The following is a 22,702-nucleotide window of genomic DNA, read 5'->3' as shown; positions in this document are numbered from 1 at the left end:
TATATCTCCTCTGCTCTCGTCTCTGTAAGACACGGAACTGGATTAGTTTAGCTGTTTAGAAAGGATGGACCAAAGACATGGATTGGACTTCGGTTTACACAACATCACGATTACAGTTGGATGGATGGATATTCTGTGGTCGACATTGACACACCTGTCAGCAAAACAGAGATATTTAAATTGCCCCCACCCCTCCTTCTCCTCTCTCTCCCAGGAGAAGAAGTCAGTACCGAAGTCTGTTTCCCTCAACACGGGTCTCTCCACGGCCATGTCTCTGGGCCTGAGGACCATCTCCCATAGCGACTCCTATACCTGGGCCCAGAACAACAGCAGCAGCAGTAGTGGAGGAGGAGGAGGTATCCCCCCTGCTAAACCCTCCCTACCTCGGCAGAACTACGGAGGCAGTCTCAGTGCTCTCAACACAAACACAGAAAGCAACGCCGTGACCAATAAGATACAGTGTATGACTCAGGTAAGGGTGTGGGTTATATCGTATCCTATTCTGGTCTAGTGCTGATCTAGGATCAGTTTTTTGCTTTTTAGTTCATAATGAAACAGGTAAGGGTGTGGGTTATATCGTATCCTATTCTGGTCTAGTGCTGATCTAGGATCAGTTTTTTGCTTTTTAAGTTCATAATGAATAAGATACCTGTACTCTCGCACACTCACTCGGTACCGGTACCCCCTGTATATAACCTCCACACTGACTTGGTACTGATAACCCTTGTATATAACCTCCACATTGACTCTGTACTGGTACCACCTGTATATAGCCTTCACATTGACTCTGTACCGGTACCCCCTGTATATAACCTCCACACTGACTCGGTACTGGTGCCCCCTGTATATAACCTCCACACTGACTTGGTACTGATACCCCTTGTATATAACCTCCACATTGACTCTGTACTGGTACCACCTGTATATAGCCTTCACATTGACTCTGTACCGGTACCCCCTGTATATAACCTCCACACTGACTTGGTACTGATACCCCTTGTATATAACCTCCACATTGACTCTGTACTGGTACCACCTGTATATAGCCTCCACATTGACTCTGTACCGGTACCCCCTGTATATAGGCTCCACATTGACTCTGTACCTGAACCCCCTGTATATAGCCTCCACATTGACTCTGTACTGGTACCCCCTGTATATAGCCTCCACATTGACTCTGTACCGGTACCCCCTGTATATAACCTCCACACTGACTCTGGACTGGTGCCCCCTGTATATAGTCTCCACACTGACTCGGTACCGGTACCCCCTGTATATAGCCTCCACATTGACTCTGTACTGGTACCCCCTGTATATAGCCTCCACATTGACTCTGTACCGGTACCCCCTGTATATAACCTCCACACTGACTCTGGACTGGTGCCCCCTGTATATAGTCTCCACACTGACTCGGTACCGGTACCCCCTGTATATAGGCTCCACATTGACTCTGTACCTGAACCCCCTGTATATAGCCTCCACATTGACTCTGTACTGGTACCCCCTGTATATAGCCTCCACATTGACTCTGTACTGGTACCCCCTGTATATAACCTCCACACTGACTCAGTACTGGTACCCCCTGTATATAACCTCCACACTGACTCTGGACTGGTGCCCCCTGTATATAGTCTCCACACTGACTCGGTACCGGTACCCCCTGTATATAGGCTCCACATTGACTCTGTACCTGAACCCCCTGTATATAGCCTCCACATTGACTCTGTACTGGTACCCCCTGTATATAGCCTCCACATTGACTCTGTACTGGTACCCCCTGTATATAACCTCCACACTGACTCTGTACTGATACCCCCTGTATATAACCTCCACACTAACTCTGGACTGGTGCCCCCTGTATATAGTCTCCACACTGACTCAGTACTGGTACCCCCTGTATATAGCCTCCACACTGACTCTGTACTGATACCCCCTGTATATAGTCTCCACACTGACTCGGTACTGATACCCCCTGTATATAACCTCCACACTGACTCTGTACTGATACCCCCTGTATATAGCCTCCACACTGACTCGGTACTGGTGCCCCCTGTATATAGCCTCCACACTGACTCGGTACTGGTGACCCCTGTATAAAACCTCCACACTGACTCTGTACTGATACCCCCTGTATATAGCCTCCACACTGACTCGGTACTGGTGCCCCCTGTATATAGCCTCCACACTGACTCTGTACTGGTGACCCCTGTATATAACCTCCACACTGACTCGGTACAGGTACCCCCTGTATATAACCTCCACACTGACTCGGTACTGGTACCCCCGGTATATAACCTCCACACTGACTCAGTACCGGTACCCCCTGTATATAGCCTCCACACTGACTCGGTACCGGTGCCCCCTGTATGTAGCCTCCACACTGACTCGGTACTGGTGACCCCTGTATATAACCTCCACACTGACTCTGTACTGGGGCCCCCTGTATATAGCCTCCACATTGACTCTGTACTGATACCCCCTGTATATAGCCTCCACATTGACTCTGTACTGGTACCCCCTGTATATAACCTCCACACTGACTCTGTACTGGTACCCCCTGTATATAACCTCCACACTGACTCTGTACTGATACCCCCTGTATATAACCTCCACACTAACTCTGGACTGGTGCCCCCTGTATATAGTCTCCACACTGACTCGGTACTGGTACCCCCTGTATATAGCCTCCACACTGACTCTGTACTGATACCCCCTGTATATAGTCTCCACACTGACTCGGTACTGATACCCCCTGTATATAACCTCCACACTGACTCTGTACCGGTACCCCCTGTATATAGCCTCCACATTGACTCGGTACTGGGGCCCCCTGTATATAGCCTCCACATTGACTCTGTACTGGGGCCCCCTGTATATAGCCTCCACATTGACTCTGTACTGGGGCCCCCTGTATATAGCCTCCACACTGACTCGGTACTGGGGCCCCCTGTATATAGCCTCCACATTGACTCTGTACTGGGGCCCCCTGTACATAGCCTCCACATTGACTCTGTACTGGGGCCCCCTGTATATAGCCTCCACATTGACTCTGTACTGGGGCCCCCTGTATATAGCCTCCACACTGACTCGGTACTGGGGCCCCCTGTATATAGCCTCCACACTGACTCGGTACTGGGGCCCCCTGTATATAGCCTCCACATTGACTCTGTACTGGGGCCCCCTGTATATAGCCTCCACATTGACTCTGTACTGGGGCCCCCTGTATATAGCCTCCACATTGACTCTGTACTGGGCCCCCCTGTATATAGCCTCCACACTGACTCTGTACCGGTACCCCCTGTATATAACCTCCACATTGACTCTGTACCGGTACCCCCTGTATAAAGCCTCCACACTGACTCTGTACCGGTACCCCCTGTATATAGCCTCCACATTGACTCTGTACCGGTACCCCCTGTATATAGCCTCCACATTGACTCTGTACCGGTACCCCCTGTATAAAGCCTCCACACTGACTCTGTACCGGTACCCCCTGTATATAGCCTCCACATTGACTCTGTACTTGTACCCCCTGTATAAAACCTCCACACTGACTCGGTACTGGGGCCCCCTGTATATAGCCTCCACATTGACTCTGTACTGGGGCCCCCTGTATATAGCCTCCACATTGACTCTGTACTGGGGCCCCCTGTATATAGCCTCCACACTGACTCGGTACTGGGGCCCCCTGTATATAGCCTCCACACTGACTCGGTACTGGGGCCCCCTGTATATAACCTCCACATTGACTCTGTACTGGGGCCCCCTGTATATAGCCTCCACATTGACTCTGTACTGGGGCCCCCTGTATATAGCCTCCACATTGACTCTGTACTGGGGCCCCCTGTATATAGCCTCCACACTGACTCGGTACTGGGGCCCCCTGTATATAGCCTCCACACTGACTCGGTACTGGGGCCCCCTGTATATAGCCTCCACATTGACTCTGTACTGGGGCCCCCTGTATATAGCCTCCACACTGACTCGGTACTGGGGCCCCCTGTATATAGCCTCCACACTGACTCGGTACTGGGGCCCCCTGTATATAGCCTCCACATTGACTCTGTACCTGGGCCCCCTGTATATAGCCTCCACATTGACTCTGTACTGGGGCCCCCTGTATATAGCCTCCACATTGACTCTGTACTGGGGCCCCCTGTATATAGCCTCCACACTGTCTCAGTACTGGGGCCCCCTGTATATAGCCTTCATCACTGACTCGGTACTGGGGCCCCCTGTATATAGCCTCCACATTGACTCTGTACTGGGGCCCCCTGTATATAGCCTCCACATTGACTCTGTACTGGGGCCCCCTGTATATAGCCTCCACATTGACTCTGTACTGGGGCCCCCTGTATATAGCCTCCACACTGACTCTGTACCGGTACCCCCTGTATAAAGCCTCGTTATTGTTAATTTTATTGTGTTACTTTTTATTATAACTTTTTTTATTTTAGTCAACTTGGTAATTATTTTCTTAACTCTTCTTGAACTGCACTGTTGGTTAAGGGCTTGTGAGTTAAGCCTTTCATGGTAAGGTTCTACACTGTTGGTTAAGGGCTTGTGAGTTAAGCCTTTCATGGTAAGGTTCTACACTGTTGGTTAAGGGCTTGTAAGTAAAGCATTTCACGGTAAGGTTCTACACTTGTTGTATTTGGTGCATGTGACAACTACAGTTTGATTTGATTTTATGGACAGATCCTAGATCAGCAATTATACTCTGAGATGCTTTGTGGAAACGGGCAAAGAGGTACCTCTCCTGTTGTTCTCCTCTCCTGTTGTTTCAGCAGGTCTAATTAGCTGACATTAGTGTCCTTCTTTTCCCAGTTATGTACGCCTCCACGAATCTCCAGGACCTTATCGATGGGAAGAAACCTGTCGTATATCGCCAACGAGGTGAGTTCCCATGTCTAACATACTCTACAACGAGATGAGTTCCCATGTCTAACATACTTTACAACGAGGTGAGTTCCCATGTCTAACATACTATACAACAAGGTGAGTTCCCAATTCTAACATACTTTACAACGAGGTGAGTTCCCATGTCTTACATACTTTACAACGAGGTGAGTTCCCATGTCTTACATACTTTACAACGAGGTGAGTTCCCATATCTAACATACTTTACAACGAGGTGAGTTCCCCTTGTCTAATATACTATACAACGAGGTGAGTTCCCCTTGTCTAATATAGTATACAACGAGGTGAGTTCCCCTTGTCTAACATACTATACAACGAGGTGAGTTCCCATGTCTAACATACTTTACAACGAGGTGAGTTCCCCTTGTCTAATATACTATACAACGAGGTGAGTTCCCGTGTCTAACATACTATACAACGAGGTGAGTTCCCCTTGTCTAATATACTATACAACGAGGTGAGTTCCCCTGTCTAACATACTATACAACGAGGTGAGTTCCCATGTCTAATATACTATACAACGAGGTGAGTTCCCCTTGTCTAATATACTATACAACGAGGTGAGTTCCCCTTGTCTAACATACTATACAACGAGGTGAGTTCCCCTTGTCTAATATACTATACAACGAGGTGAGTTCCCCTTGTCTAACATACTATACAACGAGGTGAGTTCCCCTTGTCTAACATACTATACAACGAGGTGAGTTCCCCTTGTCTAACATACTATACAACGAGGTGAGTTCCCCTTGTCTAGCATACTATTCAACGAGGTGAGTTCCCCTTGTCTAACATACTATACAACGAGGTGAGTTCCCCTTGTCTAATATACTATACAACGAGGTGAGTTCCCCTTGTCTAATATACTATACAACGAGGTGAGTTCCCCTTGTCTAACATACTTTACAACGAGGTGAGTTCCCCTTGTCTAACATACTTTACAACAAGGTGAGTTCCCCTTGTCTAATATACTATACAACGAGGTGAGTTCCCCTTGTCTAACATACTATACAACGAGGTGAGTTCCCCTTGTCTAACATACTATACAACGAGGTGAGTTCCCCTTGTCTAATATACTATACAACGAGGTGAGTTCCCCTTGTCTAATATACTATACAACGAGGTGAGTTCCCCTTGTCTAACATACTTTACAACGAGGTGAGTTCCCCTTGTCTAACATACTTTACAACGAGGTGAGTTCCCCTTGTCTAATATACTATACAACGAGGTGAGTTCCCCTTGTCTAACATACTTTACAACAAGGTGAGTTCCCCTTGTCTAATATACTATACAACGAGGTGAGTTCCCCTTGTCTAATATAGTATACAACGAGGTGAGTTCCCCTTGTCTAACATACTATACAACGAGGTGAGTTCCCATGTCTAATATACTATACAACAAGGTGAGTTCCCCTTGTCTAATATACTTTACAACGAGGTGAGTTCCCCTTGTCTAATATACTTTACAACGAGGTGAGTTCCCCTTGTCTAATATACTATACAACGAGGTGAGTTCCCCTTGTCTAACATACTTTACAACGAGGTGAGTTCCCCTTGTCTAACATACTATACAACGAGGTGAGTTCCCATGTCTAACATACTTTACAACGAGGTGAGTTCCCCTTGTCTAACATACTTTACAACGAGGTGAGTTCCCCTTGTCTAACATACTTTACAACGAGGTGAGTTCCCCTTGTCTAATATACTATACAACGAGGTGAGTTCCCCTTGTCTAACATACTATACAACGAGGTGAGTTCCCCTTGTCTAACATACTATACAACGAGGTGAGTTCCCCTTGTCTAATATACTATACAACGAGGTGAGTTCCCCTTGTCTAATATACTATACAACGAGGTGAGTTCCCCTTGTCTAACATACTTTACAACGAGGTGAGTTCCCCTTGTCTAATATACTATACAACGAGGTGAGTTCCCCTTGTCTAATATAGTATACAACGAGGTGAGTTCCCCTTGTCTAACATACTATACAACGAGGTGAGTTCCCATGTCTAATATACTATACAACGAGGTGAGTTCCCCTTGTCTAATATACTTTACAACGAGGTGAGTTCCCCTTGTCTAATATACTTTACAACGAGGTGAGTTCCCCTTGTCTAATATACTATACAACGAGGTGAGTTCCCCTTGTCTAACATACTTTACAACGAGGTGAGTTCCCCTTGTCTAACATACTATACAACGAGGTGAGTTCCCATGTCTAACATACTATACAACGAGGTGAGTTCCCCTTGTCTAATATACTATACAACGAGGTGAGTTCCCCTTGTCTAATATACTATACAACGAGGTGAGTTCCCCTTGTCTAATATACTATACAACGAGGTGAGTTCCCCTTTTCTAACATACTATACAACGAGGTGAGTTCCCATGTCTAACATACTTTACAACGAGGTGAGTTCCCATGTCTTACATACTTTACAACGAGGTGAGTTCCCCTTGTCTAATATACTATACAACGAGGTGAGTTCCCCTTGTCTAATATACTATACAACGAGGTGAGTTCCCCTTGTCTAATATACTTTACAACGAGGTGAGTTCCCCTTGTCTAACATACTATACAACGAGGTGAGTTCCCCTTGTCTAATATACTATACAACGAGGTGAGTTCCCCTTGTCTAATATACTTTACAACGAGGTGAGTTCCCCTTGTCTAACATACTATACAACGAGGTGAGTTCCCCTTGTCTAACATACTTTACAACGAGGTGAGTTCCCGTGTCTTACAGTAAATTAGGAAAACCTGTCTGTGTGTGTAGTTGACCATGTCTGTCTGTCTGTCTGTCTGGCTCTCTTTCTTTCTTTCTCTCTCTTTCTTTCTCTCTCTCCCTCTCCCTCCATCTCTCTCCCTCTCAGAAGCGTCACATAGAGTTGATAGAGCTGGAGAACGATGGGAAGGGGCTGGGCTTCGGCATTGTAGGGGGTCGATCCTCTGGAGTCCTGGTCAAAACCATCCTACCAAGTGGCCCTGCTGGACTGGTATGTCAGTCAATCAATACAATATCAACTTTAGTTTGATCAGCCTAAGTGAAATGTGACAAAGTCACACTGCTGGATAATATAGACCTGAAACACACCGTAGGTTCAAACACGTTTTGACTTTGCCAGTGTCACCTTCAACCCCGACAACCATCCACTTGTGAATTGTCTTTAAATTACTGAGTTAGCTTTTAAAAAAATGTGATTTGCGAGGTCACCATGTCAAAGTAGAACACAAAAATCTGTAAAAGTGATTAAAAAGTGATGTAACATCCCTCCCCTCCCAGGACAAGCGTCTGCGCAGCGGGGACCACATCCTGCGTATCGGGGACACAGACCTGGCAGGCATGGGCAACGAGGAAGTGGCTCACGTTCTCCGCAACGCAGGGTCAAGGGTCAAACTGCTCATTGCTAGGGACGTCGCCGTCTCCACGGGAACCAACGACCTCTCCCTCTCCTCGCCCCCACTCCCTCTCCTCGCCCAGCAACAACAGAGGGTGGCCAGGATGGGCAAACAGGTATGTGTGGAGGGAAGAGGTGGGTGATGTTGTTGGTCCAGGACAAGTCCTCGGTGATGGTGGACGCAGAGGAACTTAAAACTCGTGACTCTCTCTACTGCAGTCCCGTTGATTTGGACCGGGGCCTGTTCCCTCCTCTGCTTCCTGAAGTCAACAATCAACTCCTTTGTTTTGCTTTGACGTTGAGGTAGAGGTTGTTGTCATGGCACCACAATGCCAACTCACTTACCTCCTCCCTATAGGCTGAATTGTCGTTGTTGGTTACAACCGTGGTGTCGTTAGCAAACTTGATGATGGAGTTGGTGTCATGCAAAGCCACACGGTCGTACGTGAACAGGGAGAACAGCAGAGGACTGAGGACACACCCCTGGGGGGCCCCTGTGTTAAGAGTCAGCGTGGAGGAGGTGTTGTTGCCAATCCTCACAGCCTGTGGTCTGCCCATCAGGAAGTCTTTAAGAGAGACAGAAAGTGAGAGAGATTATGAGAGATCAGAAGGCGTACTGTCAGTGGTTTAATCATGTGTATTTATCTACCTGTGTTATTCAGTTGAGGGTACTTCACCCTTTGCAGAGCTGCTCTGCTGGCATCCTATACACGCCGTAGCCTGGCTGGCACGACCCAATAAGAGATGAGAAGGCCCAGGGATCCAAACTAAGGACATGCCATAGCCTGGCTGGCACGACCCAATAAGAGATGAGAAGGCCCAGGGATCCAAACTAAGGACACACCGTAGCCTGGCTGGCACGACCCAATAAGAGATGAGAAGGCCCAGGGATCCAAACTAAGGACATGCCTGGCTGGCATGAACCAATAAGCGCCTAGAACACTCGAAAGTCAATATTGCACAATTGATATTACAATATTTAACACATTATTGAAACAATGCAATTTCTGATTAACAAATGCATGTTTCTGATAAACAATGAAACAACCAAATTATCATGTCAATTATTTTTGGGGGAAGGTGTCCCCTGTGGACAAAACCCTGTGTTGTGTATTGTGTTCCATATCTCCATAGTAACACATTTCTCCCTGTGTTGTGTATTGTGTTCCGTATCTCCATAGTAACACATTTCTCCCTGTGTTGTGTATTGTGTTCCATATCTCCATAGTAACACATTTCTCCCTGTGTTGTGTATTGTGTTCCATATCTCCATAGTAACACATTTCTCCCTGTGTTGTGTATTGTGTTCCGTATCTCCATAGTAACACATTTCTCCCTGTGTTGTGTATTGTGTTCCATATCTCCATAGTAACACATTTCTCCCTGTGTTGTGTATTGTGTTCCATATCTCCATAGTAACACATTTCTCCCTGTGTTGTATACTGTGCTCCATATCTCCATAGTAACACATTTCTCCCTGTGTTGTGTATTGTGTTCCATATCTCCATAGTAACACATTTCTCCCTGTGTTGTGTATTGTGTTCCATATCTCCATAGTAACACATTTCTCCCTGTGTTGTGTATTGTGTTCCGTATCTCCATAGTAACACATTTCTCCCTGTGTTGTGTATTGTGTTCCATATCTCCATAGTAACACATTTCTCCCTGTGTTGTGTATTGTGTTCCGTATCTCCATAGTAACACATTTCTCCCTGTGTTGTGTATTGTGTTCCATATCTCCATAGTAACACATTTCTCCCTGTGTTGTGTATTGTGTTCCATATCTCCATAGTAACACATTTCTCCCTGTGTTGTGTATTGTGTTCCATATCTCCATAGTAACACATTTCTCCCTGTGTTGTGTATTGTGTTCCATATCTCCATAGTAACACATTTCTCCCTGTGTTGTGTATTGTGTTCCATATCTCCATAGTAACACATTTCTCCCTGTGTTGTGTATTGTGTTCCATATCTCCATAGTAACACATTTCTCCCTGTGTTGTGTATTGTGTTCCGTATCTCCATAGTAACACATTTCTCCCTGTGTTGTGTATTGTGTTCCGTATCTCCATAGTAACACATTTCTCCCTGTGTTGTGTATTGTGTTCCGTATCTCCATAGTAACACATTTCTCCCTGTGTTGTGTATTGCAGCTGTGTGATGTGGAGGAGGACTCTGAGTACAGTGTCCAGTTCAGTAAGAACAACATGGGCCTGGGATTCACTGTCACCAGCTCCATAGGGGAGCAGAACTCTGGGGTGCAGGTGAAGAGCATCGTGAAGGGCAGCGCTGTGGACCAAGCCAGTCAGATACACATCGGAGACAAGATCTTAGCTGTGAGAACTCTCTCTCTTTCTCTCTCTCTCTCTCTCTGTCTCTCTCTCTCTCTCTCTCTCTCTCTCTCTCGTGTCTCTCTCCCTCTCTCTCTCTCTCTCTCTCTCTCTCTCTCGTCTCTCTCTCTCTCTCTCTCTCCCTGTCTCTCTCTCTCTGTCTCTCTCTATCTCTCTGTCTCTCTCTCTCTCTCTCTCTCTCTCTCTCTCTCTCTCTCTCTCGCTCTCGCTCTCTCTCACTCTCACTCTCTCTCTCTCCTCCTCCCTCACCCCTTCTCCACCTCTCTGTATTCTCTCTCTCTCTCTCTCTCACTCTCTCTCACTCTCGCTCTCTCTCTCTCCTCCTCCCTCACCCCTTCTCCACCTCTCTGTATTCTCTCTCTCTCTTCAGGTGGATGGTGTCAGCCTGCAGGGCTGCAGTGAGCAGAGAGCCCTGGAGGTCCTCAGGAAGACAGGCCAGATAGTCAGACTGAGGCTGATGAGGAGGGCCTCTAGGATGGGTAAAACCACAAAGTATCCCCCTCCTCCCCTGGAGCCCTACATCGTCACCCGTACAGAGACAGGGAAACATGACAAGACAGACCAGACTGGTGTCATCAACAGAGGTCAACTATTAATTGAGTCCTTTTATATCAACAGAGGTCAACTATTAATTGAGACCTTTTACATCAACAGAGGTCAACTATTAATAGAGACCTTTTCACATCAACAGAGGTCAACTATTAGTTGAGTCCTTTTACAGTGCCTTGCGAAAGTATTCGGCCCCCTTGAACTTTGCGACCTTTTGCCACATTTCAGGCTTCAAACATAAAGATATAAAACTGTATTTTTTTGTGAAGAATCAACAACAAGTGGGACACAATCATGAAGTGGAACGACATTTATTGGATATTTCAAACTTTTTTAACAAATCAAAAACTGAAAAATTGGGAGTGCAAAATGATTCAGCCCCCTTAAGTTAATACTTTGTAGCGCCACCTTTTGCTGCGATTACAGCTGTAAGTCGCTTGGGGTATGTCTCTATCAGTTTTGCACATCGAGAGACTGAATTTTTTTCCCATTCCTCCTTGCAAAACAGCTCGAGCTCAGTGAGGTTGGATGGAGAGCATTTGTGAACAGCAGTTTTCAGTTCTTTCCACAGATTCTCGATTGGATTCAGGTCTGGACTTTGACTTGGCCATTCTAACACCTGGATATGTTTATTTTTGAACCATTCCATTGTAGATTTTGCTTTATGTTTTGGATCATTGTCTTGTTGGAAGACAAATCTGCGTCCCAGTCTCAGGTCTTTTGCAGACTCCATCAAGTTTTCTTCCAGAATGGTCCTGTATTTGGCTCCATCCATCTTCCCATCAATTTTAACCATCTTCCCTGTCCCTGCTGAAGAAAAGCAGGCCCAAACCATGATGCTGCCACCACCATGTTTGACAGTGGGGATGGTGTGTTCAGGGTGATGAGCTGTGTTGCTTTTACGCCAAACATAACGTTTTGCATTGTTGCCAAAAAGTTCAATTTTGGTTTCATCTGACCAGAGCACCTTCTTCCACATGTTCGGTGTGTCTCCCAGGTGGCTTGTGGCAAACTTTAAACAACACTTTTTATGGATATCTTTAAGAAATGGCTTTCTTCTTGCCACTCTTCCATAAAGGCCAGATTTGTGCAATATACGACTGATTGTTGTCCTATGGACAGAGTCTCCCACCTCAGCTGTAGATCTCTGCAGTTCATCCAGAGTGATCATGGGCCTCTTGGCTGCATCTCTGATCAGTCTTCTCCTTGTATGAGCTGAAAGTTTAGAGGGACGGCCAGGTCTTGGTAGATTTGCAGTGGTCTGATACTCCTTCCATTTCAATATTATCGCTTGCACAGTGCTCCTTGGGATGTTTAAAGCTTGGGAAATCTTTTTGTATCCAAATCCAGCTTTAAACTTCTTCACAACAGTATCTCAGACCTGCCTGGTGTGTTCCTTGTTCTTCATGATGCTCTCTGCGCTTTTGACGGACCTCTGAGACTATCACAGTGCAGGTGCATTTATACGGAGACTTGATTACACACAGGTGGATTGTATTTATCATCATTAGTCATTTAGGTCAACATTGGATCATTCAGAGATCCTCACTGAACTTCTGGAGAGAGTTTGCTGCACTGAAAGTAAAGGGGCTGAATAATTTTGCACGCCCAATTTTTCAGTTTTTGATTTGTTAAAAAAGTTTGAAATATCCAATAAATGTCGTTCCACTTCATGATTGTGTCCCACTTGTTGCTGATTCTTCACAAAAAATACAGTTTTATATCTTTATGTTTGAAGCCTGAAATGTGGCAAAAGGTCGCAAAGTTCAAGGGGGCCGAATACTTTCGCAAGGCACTGTATATCAACAGAGGTCAACTATTAATAGAGACCTTTTATATCAACAGAGGTCAACTATTAGTAGAGTCCTTTCACATCAACAAAGGTCAACTATTAATAGAACCCATTTTTCACATCAACAGAGGTCAATTATTAATAGAGACCTTTTCACATCAACAGAGGTCACAAAAGTGCTTAAAGATGTTTACACCAGACCATAAACCCAGACATTCATTCAACCACTGTAGCATCCCGCTGGGCACAGAGACGTCAATTCAACATCTATTCCACGTTGATGCAACGTTGTCATTTCATTGAAAACCAACGTTGATTCAACCAGTGTGTGTCTAGTGGGATTACATCTACTTTGCTGTCTTCATACACAAGTTACATACGTACATTGTTAACTCTGTGTGTGTGTGTGTGTGTGTGTGTGTGTGTGTGTGTGTGTGTGTGTGTGTGTGTGTGTGTGTGTGTGTGTGTGTGTGTGTGTGTGTGTGTGTGTGTGTGTGTGTGTGTGTGTGTGTGTGTGTGTGTGTGTGTGTGTGTGTGTGTGTGTGTGTGTGTGTGTGTGCGTGCGTGCGTGCGTGCGTGCGTGCGTCTGTGCGTGTGTGTGTGTGGTGTGTACTGTATGTGTGTGAGTGTGTGTGTGTGCGTGTGTGTGTGTGTGTGTGTGTTTGGGCCACAGGAAAACAAATGTCTCTGCGTGAGATGTCCAGAAGAGCCAGTATGATGTACTCTGAACAACGACTAGACGCCAGAACCGGTACATATTATGCACGAGTATCTGTGTGTGTGTGTGTGTGTGTGACATATTTGTATGTGTGCTCACTCCTATTCTTAGTCCTCTGCAGTCAAATGTTCAGTCAACTCATTCAGCTGATTTCAGATCATTTCTTGACCTCCCTTTGGTTTATATTGAGCTGTTCGAGTTCTTTACAGGAGGTTACTGTAAATCAACTCTGATTACTGGAAAGGCTGTTAGAGGTAGTTCTCTACAGGAGGTTACTGTAAATCAACTCTGATTACTGGAAGGCTGTTAGAGGTAGTTCTCTACAGGAGGTTACTGTAAATCAACTCTGATTACTGGAAAGGCTGTTAGAGGTAGTTCTCTACAGGAGGTTACTGTAAATCAACTCTGATTACTGGAAGGCTGTTAGAGGTAGTTCTCTACAGGAGGTTACTGTAAATCAACTCTGATTACTGGAAAGGCTGTTAGAGGTAGTTCTCTACAGGAGGTTACTGTAAATCAACTCTGATTACTGGAAGGCTGTTAGAGGTGGTTCTCTACAGGAGGTTACTGTAAATCAACTCTGATTACTGGAAAGGCTGTTAGAGGTAGTTCTCTACAGGAGGTTACTGTAAATCAACTCTGATTACTGGAAAGGCTGTTAGAGGTAGTTCTCTACAGGAGGTTACTGTAAATCAACTCTGATTACTGGAAGGCTGTTAGAGGTAGTTCTCTACAGGAGGTTACTGTAAATCAACTCTGCTTACTGGAAAGGCTATTAGAGGTAGTTCTCTACAGGAGGTTACTGTAAATCAACTCTGATTACTGGAAGGCTGTTAGAGGTAGTTCTCTACAGGAGGTTACTGTAAATCAACTCTGATTACTGGAAAGGCTGTTAGAGGTAGTTCTTTACAGGAGGTTACTGTAAATCAACTCTGATTACTGGAAGGCTGTTAGAGGTAGTTCTCTACAGGAGGTTACTGTAAATCAACTCTGATTACTGGAAAGGCTGTTAGAGGTAGTTCTCTACAGGAGGTTACTGTAAATAAACTCTGATTACTGGAAGGCTGTTAGAGGCAGTGACTATTCTTTATATGATGCTAATGCGTGTGTGTGTGTGTGTGTGTGTGTGTGTGTGTGTTGAAGGAGGGAAGCTGACGGCAGCAGAGGAAGAGGAGTTGAAGAGCAGGTGGCAGGCTGCTCTGGGACCCAGATATCAAGTGGTTGTACGTCTCAGACTAACTTCTCATAGTTACACATATGATCATTTACCAGATTACAGCTTGTAATGACTGACGCAAACCCTTCCAAACGTATATCTGTCTGTCTACAAATATTACCTCTGGCTTAGTACAGCTATCCAGAGTACAGCTATCCAGAGTACAGCTATCCAGAGTACAGCTATCCAGAGTACAGCTATCCAGAGTACAGCTATCCAGAGTACAGCTATCCAGAGTACAGCTATCCAGAGTATAGCTATCCAGAGTACAGCTATCCAGAGTACAGCTATCCAGAGTACAGCTATAAAGAGTACAGCTATCCAGAGTACAGCTATCCAGAGTACAGCTATCCAGAGTACAGCTATACATAGAACAGTCGTGGCCAAAAGTTTTGAGAATGACACAAATATACATTTTCACAAAGTCTGCTGCCTCAGTTTGTATGATGGCAATTTGCATATACTCCAGAATGTCATGAAGAGTGATCAGATGAATTGCAATTCATTTGCAAAGTCCCTCTTTGCCATGCAAAATGAACTGAATCCCCCAAAACAACATTTCCACTGCATTTCAGCCCTGCCACAAAAGGACCAGCTGACATCATGTCAGTGATTCTCTCGTTAACGCAGGTGTGAGTGTTGACAAGGACAAGGCTGGAGATCACTCTGTTCTGCTGATTGAGTTCGATAAAAGCCTTTGACACTTGAATTGCTTGTAATTATACTTCAGTATTCTATAATAACATCTGACAAAAATATCTAAAGACACTGAAGCAGAAAACTTTGGGGAAATTAATATTTGTGTCATTCTCAGAACTTTTAGCCTCGATTGTACAGCTAGAGAGAGGAGAGTGTTATTAACCCCTACTACCACTCCCCTTCCCAGGTGTGTCAGCTATAGAGAGTGTTATTAACCCCTACTATCCCTCCCCTTCCCAGGTGTGTCAGCTATAGAGAGTGTTATTAACCCCTACTACCACTCCCCTTCCCAGGTGTGTCAGCTATAGAGAGTGTTATTAACCCCTACTATCCCTCCCCTTCCCAGGTGTGTCAGCTATAGAGAGTGTTATTAACCCCTACTATCCCTCCCCTTCCCAGGTGTGTCAGCTATAGAGAGTGTTATTAACCCCTACTATCCCTCCCCTTCCCAGGTGTGTCAGCTATAGAGAGTGTTATTAACCCCTACTATCCCTCCCCTTCCCAGGTGTGTCAGCTATAGAGAGTGTTATTAACCCCTACTATCCCTCCTCTTCCCAGGTGTGTCAGCTATAGAGAGTGTTATTAACCCCTACTACCACTCCCCTTCCCAGGTGTGTCAGCTATAGAGAGTGTTATTAACCCCTACTATCCCTCCCCTTCCCAGGTGTGTCAGCTATAGAGAGTGTTATTAACCCCTACTATCCCTCCTCTTCCCAGGTGTGTCAGCTATAGAGAGTGTTATTAACCCCTACTATCCCTCCTCTTCCCAGGTGTGTCAGCTATAGAGAGTGTTATTAACCCCTACTATCCCTCCTCTTCCCAGGTGTGTCACCTATAGAGAGTGTTATTAACCCCTACTATCCCTCCCCTTCCCAGGTGTGTCAGCTATAGAGAGTGTTATTAACCCCTACTATCCCTCCCCTTCCCAGGTGTGTCACCTATAGAGAGTGTTATTAACCCCTACTATCCCTCCTCTTCCCAGGTGTGTCAGCTATAGAGAGTGTTATTAATCCCTACTATCCCTCCCCTTCCCAGGTGTGTCAGCTATAGAGAGTGTTATTAACCCCTACTATCCCTCCCCTTCCCAGGTGTGTCAGCTATAGAGAGTGTTATTAACCCCTACTATCCCTCCCCTTCCCAGGTGTGTCAGCTATAGAGAGTGTTATTAACCCCTACTATCCCTCCCCTTCCCAGGTGTGTCAGCTATAGAGAGTGTTATTAACCCCTACTATCCCTTCCCTTCCCAGGTGTGTCAGCTATAGAGAGTGTTATTAACCCCTACTATCCCTCCCCTTCCCAGGTGTGTCAGCTATAGAGGGTGTTATTAACCCCTACTATCCCTCCCCTTCCCAGGTGTGTCAGCTATAGAGAGTGTTATTAACCCCTACTATCCCTCCCCTTCCCAGGTGTGTCAGCTATAGAGAGTGTTATTAACCCCTACTATCCCTCACCTTCCCAGGTGTGTCAGCTATAGAGAGTGTTATTATCCCCTACTATCCCTCCCCTTCCCAGGTGTGTCAGCTATAGAGAGTGTTATTAACCCCTACTATCCCTCCCCTGCCCAGGTGTGTCAGCTATAGAGAGTGTTATTAACCCCTACTATCCCTCCCCTTCCCAGGTGTGTCAGCTATAGAGAGTGTTATTAATCCCTACTATCCCTCCCCTTCCCAGGTGTGTCAGCTATAGAGAGTGTTATTAACCCCTACTATCCCTCCCCTTCCCAGGTGTGTCAGCTATAGAGAGTGTTATTAACCCCTACTATCCCTCCCCTTCCCAGGTGTGTCAGCTATAGAGAGTGTTATTAACCCATACTATCCCTCCCCTTCCCAGGTGTGTCAGCTATAGAGAGTGTTATTAACCCCTACTGTCCCTGCCCTTCCCAGGTGTGTCAGCTATAGAGAGGAGAGTGTTATTAACCCCTACTCTCCCTCCCCTTCCCAGGTGTGTCAGCTAGAGAGGTTCAGTGAGACCAGTGGTCTAGGCATCAGCATGGAGGCCAGGGCAGGACACCACTACCTGTGCTCCGTCTTACCTGAGGGGCCCGTCGGACAGAGCAGGAAGATACACCCTGGAGACCAGATACTGGAGGTGGGAGTGACTGATTAACATCCATACATTCATTTAAACAAAACATATTTCACCTTTATTTAACCAGGTACGCCAGTTGAGAACACCTTTATTTAACCAGGTAGGCCAGTTGAGAACACCTTTATTTAACCAGGTAGGCTAGTTGAGAACACCTTTATTTAACCAGGTAGGCTAGTTGAGAACACCTTTATTTAACCAGGTAGGCAAGTTGAGAACACCTTTATTTAACCAGGTAGGCTAGTTGAGAACACCTTTATTTAACCAAGTAGGCCAGTTGAGAACAAGTTCTCATTAACAACTGCGACCTGGACAAGATAAAGCAAAGCAGTTCGACACATACAACGACACAGAGTTACACATGGAGTAAAACAAACATACAGTAAATAATACAGTAGAATAAGTCTATATACAGTGTGTGTCAATGAGGTAGGAAAAGGGAGGTAAGGCAATAAATAGGCCATAGTGGCAAAGTAATTACAATATAGAAATTAAACACTGGAGTGATAGATGTACAGAAGATGATGATTAATTTGTTCATTCATTGGTTTGTTCGTTCATCCATTCATTAATTTGTTCATTGGTGTGTTCAGTCGTTAATTGATTTATTAATTTGTTCATTTATTTGGTTTGTTAATGAATTAATTTGTTCTTTAATTCACTGCTTTGTCCATTCATTCATTCATTCATTTGTTCATTCATTCATTCATTTGTTCATTCATTCATTCATTTGTTCATTCATTCATTCATTCATTCATTTGTTCATTCATTCATTCATTCATTCATTTGTTCATTCATTCATGTATTCGCCCATCCACACATCCAATGGAACATTGACCCTGTTATGCTATGATGTAGCTACATACAGCACATTCAACATGTTTGCTGACCAGACGAGCTTCTCCCCTCTCCCAGGCGAATGGTATCCCTCTGATAGGAGAGACTCACAGAGAGGTGATCAGCGTTCTGAGAGAGCTGCCTCTGTGTGTCTGTATGGTGTGCTGCCGCGTCGTGCACCCACAGCTACGGGACAGTGACCACGATGATGATGATGATGAAGATGTACAGCTCCCCCTCAAAGAGCTACTGGCTGAGTTCAATGGCAAGGTAGAGAGGGACGGGGAGGAGGGATGGAGGGGGAGATGGAGAGATGGAGAGATGGGGAGATGGAGGGGGAGGAGGGATGGAGGGGGAGGTGGGATGGAGGAATAGGGAAATGGAGGGGAGATGGAGGGATGGGGAGATGGAGGGGGAGGAGGGATGGAGGTGGAGATGGAGAGATGGAGAGATGGAGAGATGGGGAGATGGAGGGGGAGGAGGGATGGAGGGGGAGGTGGGATGGAGGAATAGGGAAATGGAGGGGAGATGGAGGGATGGGGAGATGGAGGGGGAGGAGGGATGGATGGGGAGGTGGGATGGAGGAATAGGGAAATGGAGGGGAGATGGGGAGATGGAGGGGTGGGGAGCTGGAGGGATGCCAAAATGGAGGGGGAATGGGGAGATGGATGGATGGGAAGATGAAGGGGTGGGGTGATGGAGGAATATGGAGATGGAGGAATATGGAGGGATATGGAGATGGAGGGATATGGAGGGATATGGATATGGAGATGGAGGGATATGGAGATGGAGGGATATGGAGATGGTGTCAGACATATTGGTGGCGTCAATCCAATCCTTTTGATACCATTAGGCGGAGTGATCAAGTAGACACTATTTCTGGAAGAAGGGTGGAAAGATAGTCAATCAGACTGCTGCCGGGGTGTCATAGGAGATGTGCCCTAACTCTCTCTCTCCTCTCCCAGTCCCAGTATGACCAGCCCTGCTGTCTACTTCCTGGTTGTAACAACAGGGATTGTGGGAGTCGTGGTTTTAATAAGCCTGTGTCTCCTCCTCTGGCCATGTGGGAGAGAGACAGTCAGGTGATAGAGCTGGTGAAGGGAGAGGAAGGCCTGGGATTCAGCATCCTAGACTACCAGGTAAGACTGTGGTGCATCTCCATGGTCTAACGTAGCTTCCTACTCTCCCCTCTTTCAACTGGTTTGGGATCACTAGTAATGTAGACCAGGAGACGAGGAGAGGATGGTGGGCCAAAGAGTGGATCCTTTGGAAAGACAATAAAAAAATAAAAAAAGATGAACTGGGAAGCAAAACAATTGTAGTCTCTCCTTTCTATTGGACTTCCCTTTGGGAGGACATGACCTTTGAACTGCTGTTCACCTGTTCCTTATGTTGTCCCTCTCCAGGACCCAGAGGACGACTCTAAGACTGTTCTGGTGATCCGCTCCCTGGTCCCCGGTGGCGTGGCCGACTCAGACGGACGCCTGCTGCCCGGTGACCGGCTCATGTCCGTCAACGACGTGGACCTGGTCCGGTCGACGCTGGAGCGAGCCGTGCACGTCCTAAAAACCACCGGCTACGGGGTCGTGCGCATCGGCGTCGCCAAGCCGCTGCCGGTACGACAGTAACCCAAAACACTCTAACACTGTATACTGTATACCACCCTCCTCCTGTATACCACCCTCCTCCTGTATACCACCCTCCTCCTGTATACCACCCTCCTCCTGTATACTAGGTGGGGCCCACCCTCCTCCTGTATACTAGGGGGGACCCACCCTCCTCCTGTATACTAGGGGGGGCACCCTCTTCCTGTATACTAGAGGCGGGCACCCTCCTCCTGTACACTAGGGGGGACCCACCCTCCTCCTGTATACTAGGGGGGGCCTCCTCCTGTATCCCTCCTCCTGTAAACTAGGGGCCACCCTCCTCCTGTATACTAGGGCCCCCCCTCCTGTATACTAGGGGGGCCCACCATCCTCCTGTATACTAGGGCCCCCCCTCCTGTATACTAGGGGGGCCACCCTCCTCCTGGATACTAGGGGGGCCCACCATCCTCCTGTATACTAGGGCCCCCCTCCTGTATACTAGGGGGGCCCACCATCCTCCTGTATACTAGGGCCCCCCCTCCTGTATACTAGGGGGGGCACCCTCCTCCTGGATACTAGGGGGGCCCACCCTCCTCCTGTATACTAGGGGGGCCCAACCTCCTCCTGTATACTAGGGGGGCCCACCCTCCTCCTGTATACTAGGGGGGCCCACCCTCCTCCTGTATACTAGGGCCCCCCCTACTGTATACTAGGGGGGCCCACCCTACTCCTGTATACTAGGGGCCCCCCTCCTGTATACTAGGGGGGCCCACCCTCCTCCTGTATACTAGGGGGGCCCACTCTCCTCCTGTATACTTGGGGGGGGCACCCTCTTCCTGTATACTAGGGGGTCTTCCTGTATACTAGGGGGGCCCACCCTCCTCCTGTATACTAGGGGCCACCCTCCTGTATACTAGGGGTGTTACGGTGAGTGAATGAGGACCCAAAAGCGAACTAACTTAAACAGAGCTTCTTTAATAACCAAACATAGGTAGGCTCAGATAGACCGGCAGATTCCGACAGGACAGGACAAGGTACAGCAAACATGACGATAGTCTGGCTCAGGCATGAAACACAAACAAGAATCCGACAAGGACAGGAACAGAAACAGAGAGAGATATAGGGACCTAATCAGAGGGAAAAAAGGGAACAGGTGGGAAACGGGGTGAATGGGTAGTTAGAGGAGACAAGGAACAGCTGGGAGAAAGCGGGGGAGAAAAGGTAACCTAACAACGACCAGCAGAGGGAGACAGGGTGAAGGGAAAGGACAGAGACAAGACACAACATGACAGTACCCCCCCACTCACCGAGCGCCTCCTGGCGCACTCGAGGAGGAAACCTGGCGGCAACGGAGGAAATCCTCGATCAGCGCACGGTCCAGCACGTCCCGAGAGGGAACCCAACTCCTCTCCTCAGGACCGTACCCCTCCCAATCGACAAGGTACTGGTGACCACGGCCCCGAGGACGCATGTCCAAAATCCTGCGGACCCTGTAGATGGGTGCGCCCTCGACAAGGATGGGGGGGGGGGGGGGAAGACGAGCGGGGGCGCGAAGAACGGGCTTAATACAGGAGACATGGAAGACCGGGTGGACGCGACGAAGGTATCGCGGAAGAAGAAGTCGAACTGCGACAGGATTAATGACCCGAGAAATACGGAACGGACCAATGAACCGCGGGGTCAACTTGCGAGAAGCCGTCTTAAGGGGAAGGTTCTGAGTGGAGAGCCAAACTCTCTGACCGCGACAATATCTAGGACTCTTAGTTCTACGCTTATTAGCAGCCCTCACAGTCTGCGCCCTATAACGGCAAAGTGCAGACCTGACCCTCTTCCAGGTGCGCTCGCAACGTTGGACAAAAGCCTGAGCGGAGGGGACGCTGGACTCGGCGAACTGAGATGAGAACAGCGGAGGCTGGTACCCGAGGCTACTCTGAAAAGGAGATAGCCCGGTCGCAGACGAAGGAAGCGAGTTGTGGGCGTATTCTGCCCAGGGGAGCTGTTCTGACCAAGACGCAGGGTTGCGAAAAGAAAGACTGCGTAAGATGCGACCAATAGTCTGATTGGCCCGTTCTGCTTGACCGTTAGACTGGGGGTGAAAGCCGGAAGAGAGACTGACGGAAGCCCCAATCAAACGGCAAAACTCCCTCCAAAATTGAGACGTGAATTGCGGACCTCTGTCCGAAACGACGTCTGACGGAAGGCCATGAATTCTGAAAACATTCTCGATGATGATTTGTGCCGTCTCTTTAGCAGAAGGAAGCTTAGCAAGGGGAATGAAATGAGCCGCCTTAGAGAACCTATCGACAACCGTAAGAATAACAGTCTTCCCCGCTGACGAAGGCAGTCCGGTGACAAAATCTAAGGCGATGTGAGACCACGGTCGAGAGGGAATAGGAAGCGGCCTGAGACGGCCGGCAGGAGGAGAGTTACCGGACTTAGTCTGCGCGCAGACCGAACAAGCAGCCACGAAACGACGCGTGTCATGCTCCCGGGTGGGCCACCAAAAACGCTGGCGAATGGAAGCAAGCGTACCCCGAACGCCAGGGTGGCCG

At 47.3% G+C, this 22,702-nt stretch overlaps 1 protein-coding gene across 1 annotated transcript in view; it reads left to right on the top strand.

Moving 5' to 3' along the window:
- Window positions 1–220: 220 nt before the first annotated feature.
- The window catches only part of LOC139419138 (multiple PDZ domain protein-like), a 107,872-nt gene continuing 85,390 nt past the window's right edge, over window positions 221–22,702 (top strand). The window contains 12 exon segments of the mRNA XM_071169100.1: window positions 221–472; window positions 4,828–4,896; window positions 7,793–7,915; window positions 8,203–8,433; window positions 10,471–10,653; window positions 11,039–11,252; window positions 13,683–13,760; window positions 14,871–14,950; window positions 17,584–17,730; window positions 18,643–18,834; window positions 19,530–19,703; window positions 19,971–20,180. Coding sequence (XP_071025201.1) covers window positions 269–472; window positions 4,828–4,896; window positions 7,793–7,915; window positions 8,203–8,433; window positions 10,471–10,653; window positions 11,039–11,252; window positions 13,683–13,760; window positions 14,871–14,950; window positions 17,584–17,730; window positions 18,643–18,834; window positions 19,530–19,703; window positions 19,971–20,180 — 1,905 coding nt within the window. The 5' untranslated portion in view covers window positions 221–268.

Source organism: Oncorhynchus clarkii, chromosome 10 (genome assembly GCF_045791955.1).
Source record: "Oncorhynchus clarkii lewisi isolate Uvic-CL-2024 chromosome 10, UVic_Ocla_1.0, whole genome shotgun sequence".
NCBI lineage: Eukaryota > Metazoa > Chordata > Actinopteri > Salmoniformes > Salmonidae > Oncorhynchus > Oncorhynchus clarkii.
The sequence above is the reverse complement of the archived record's forward strand: the minus strand, read 5'-3'. Positions and strand labels throughout refer to the sequence as shown.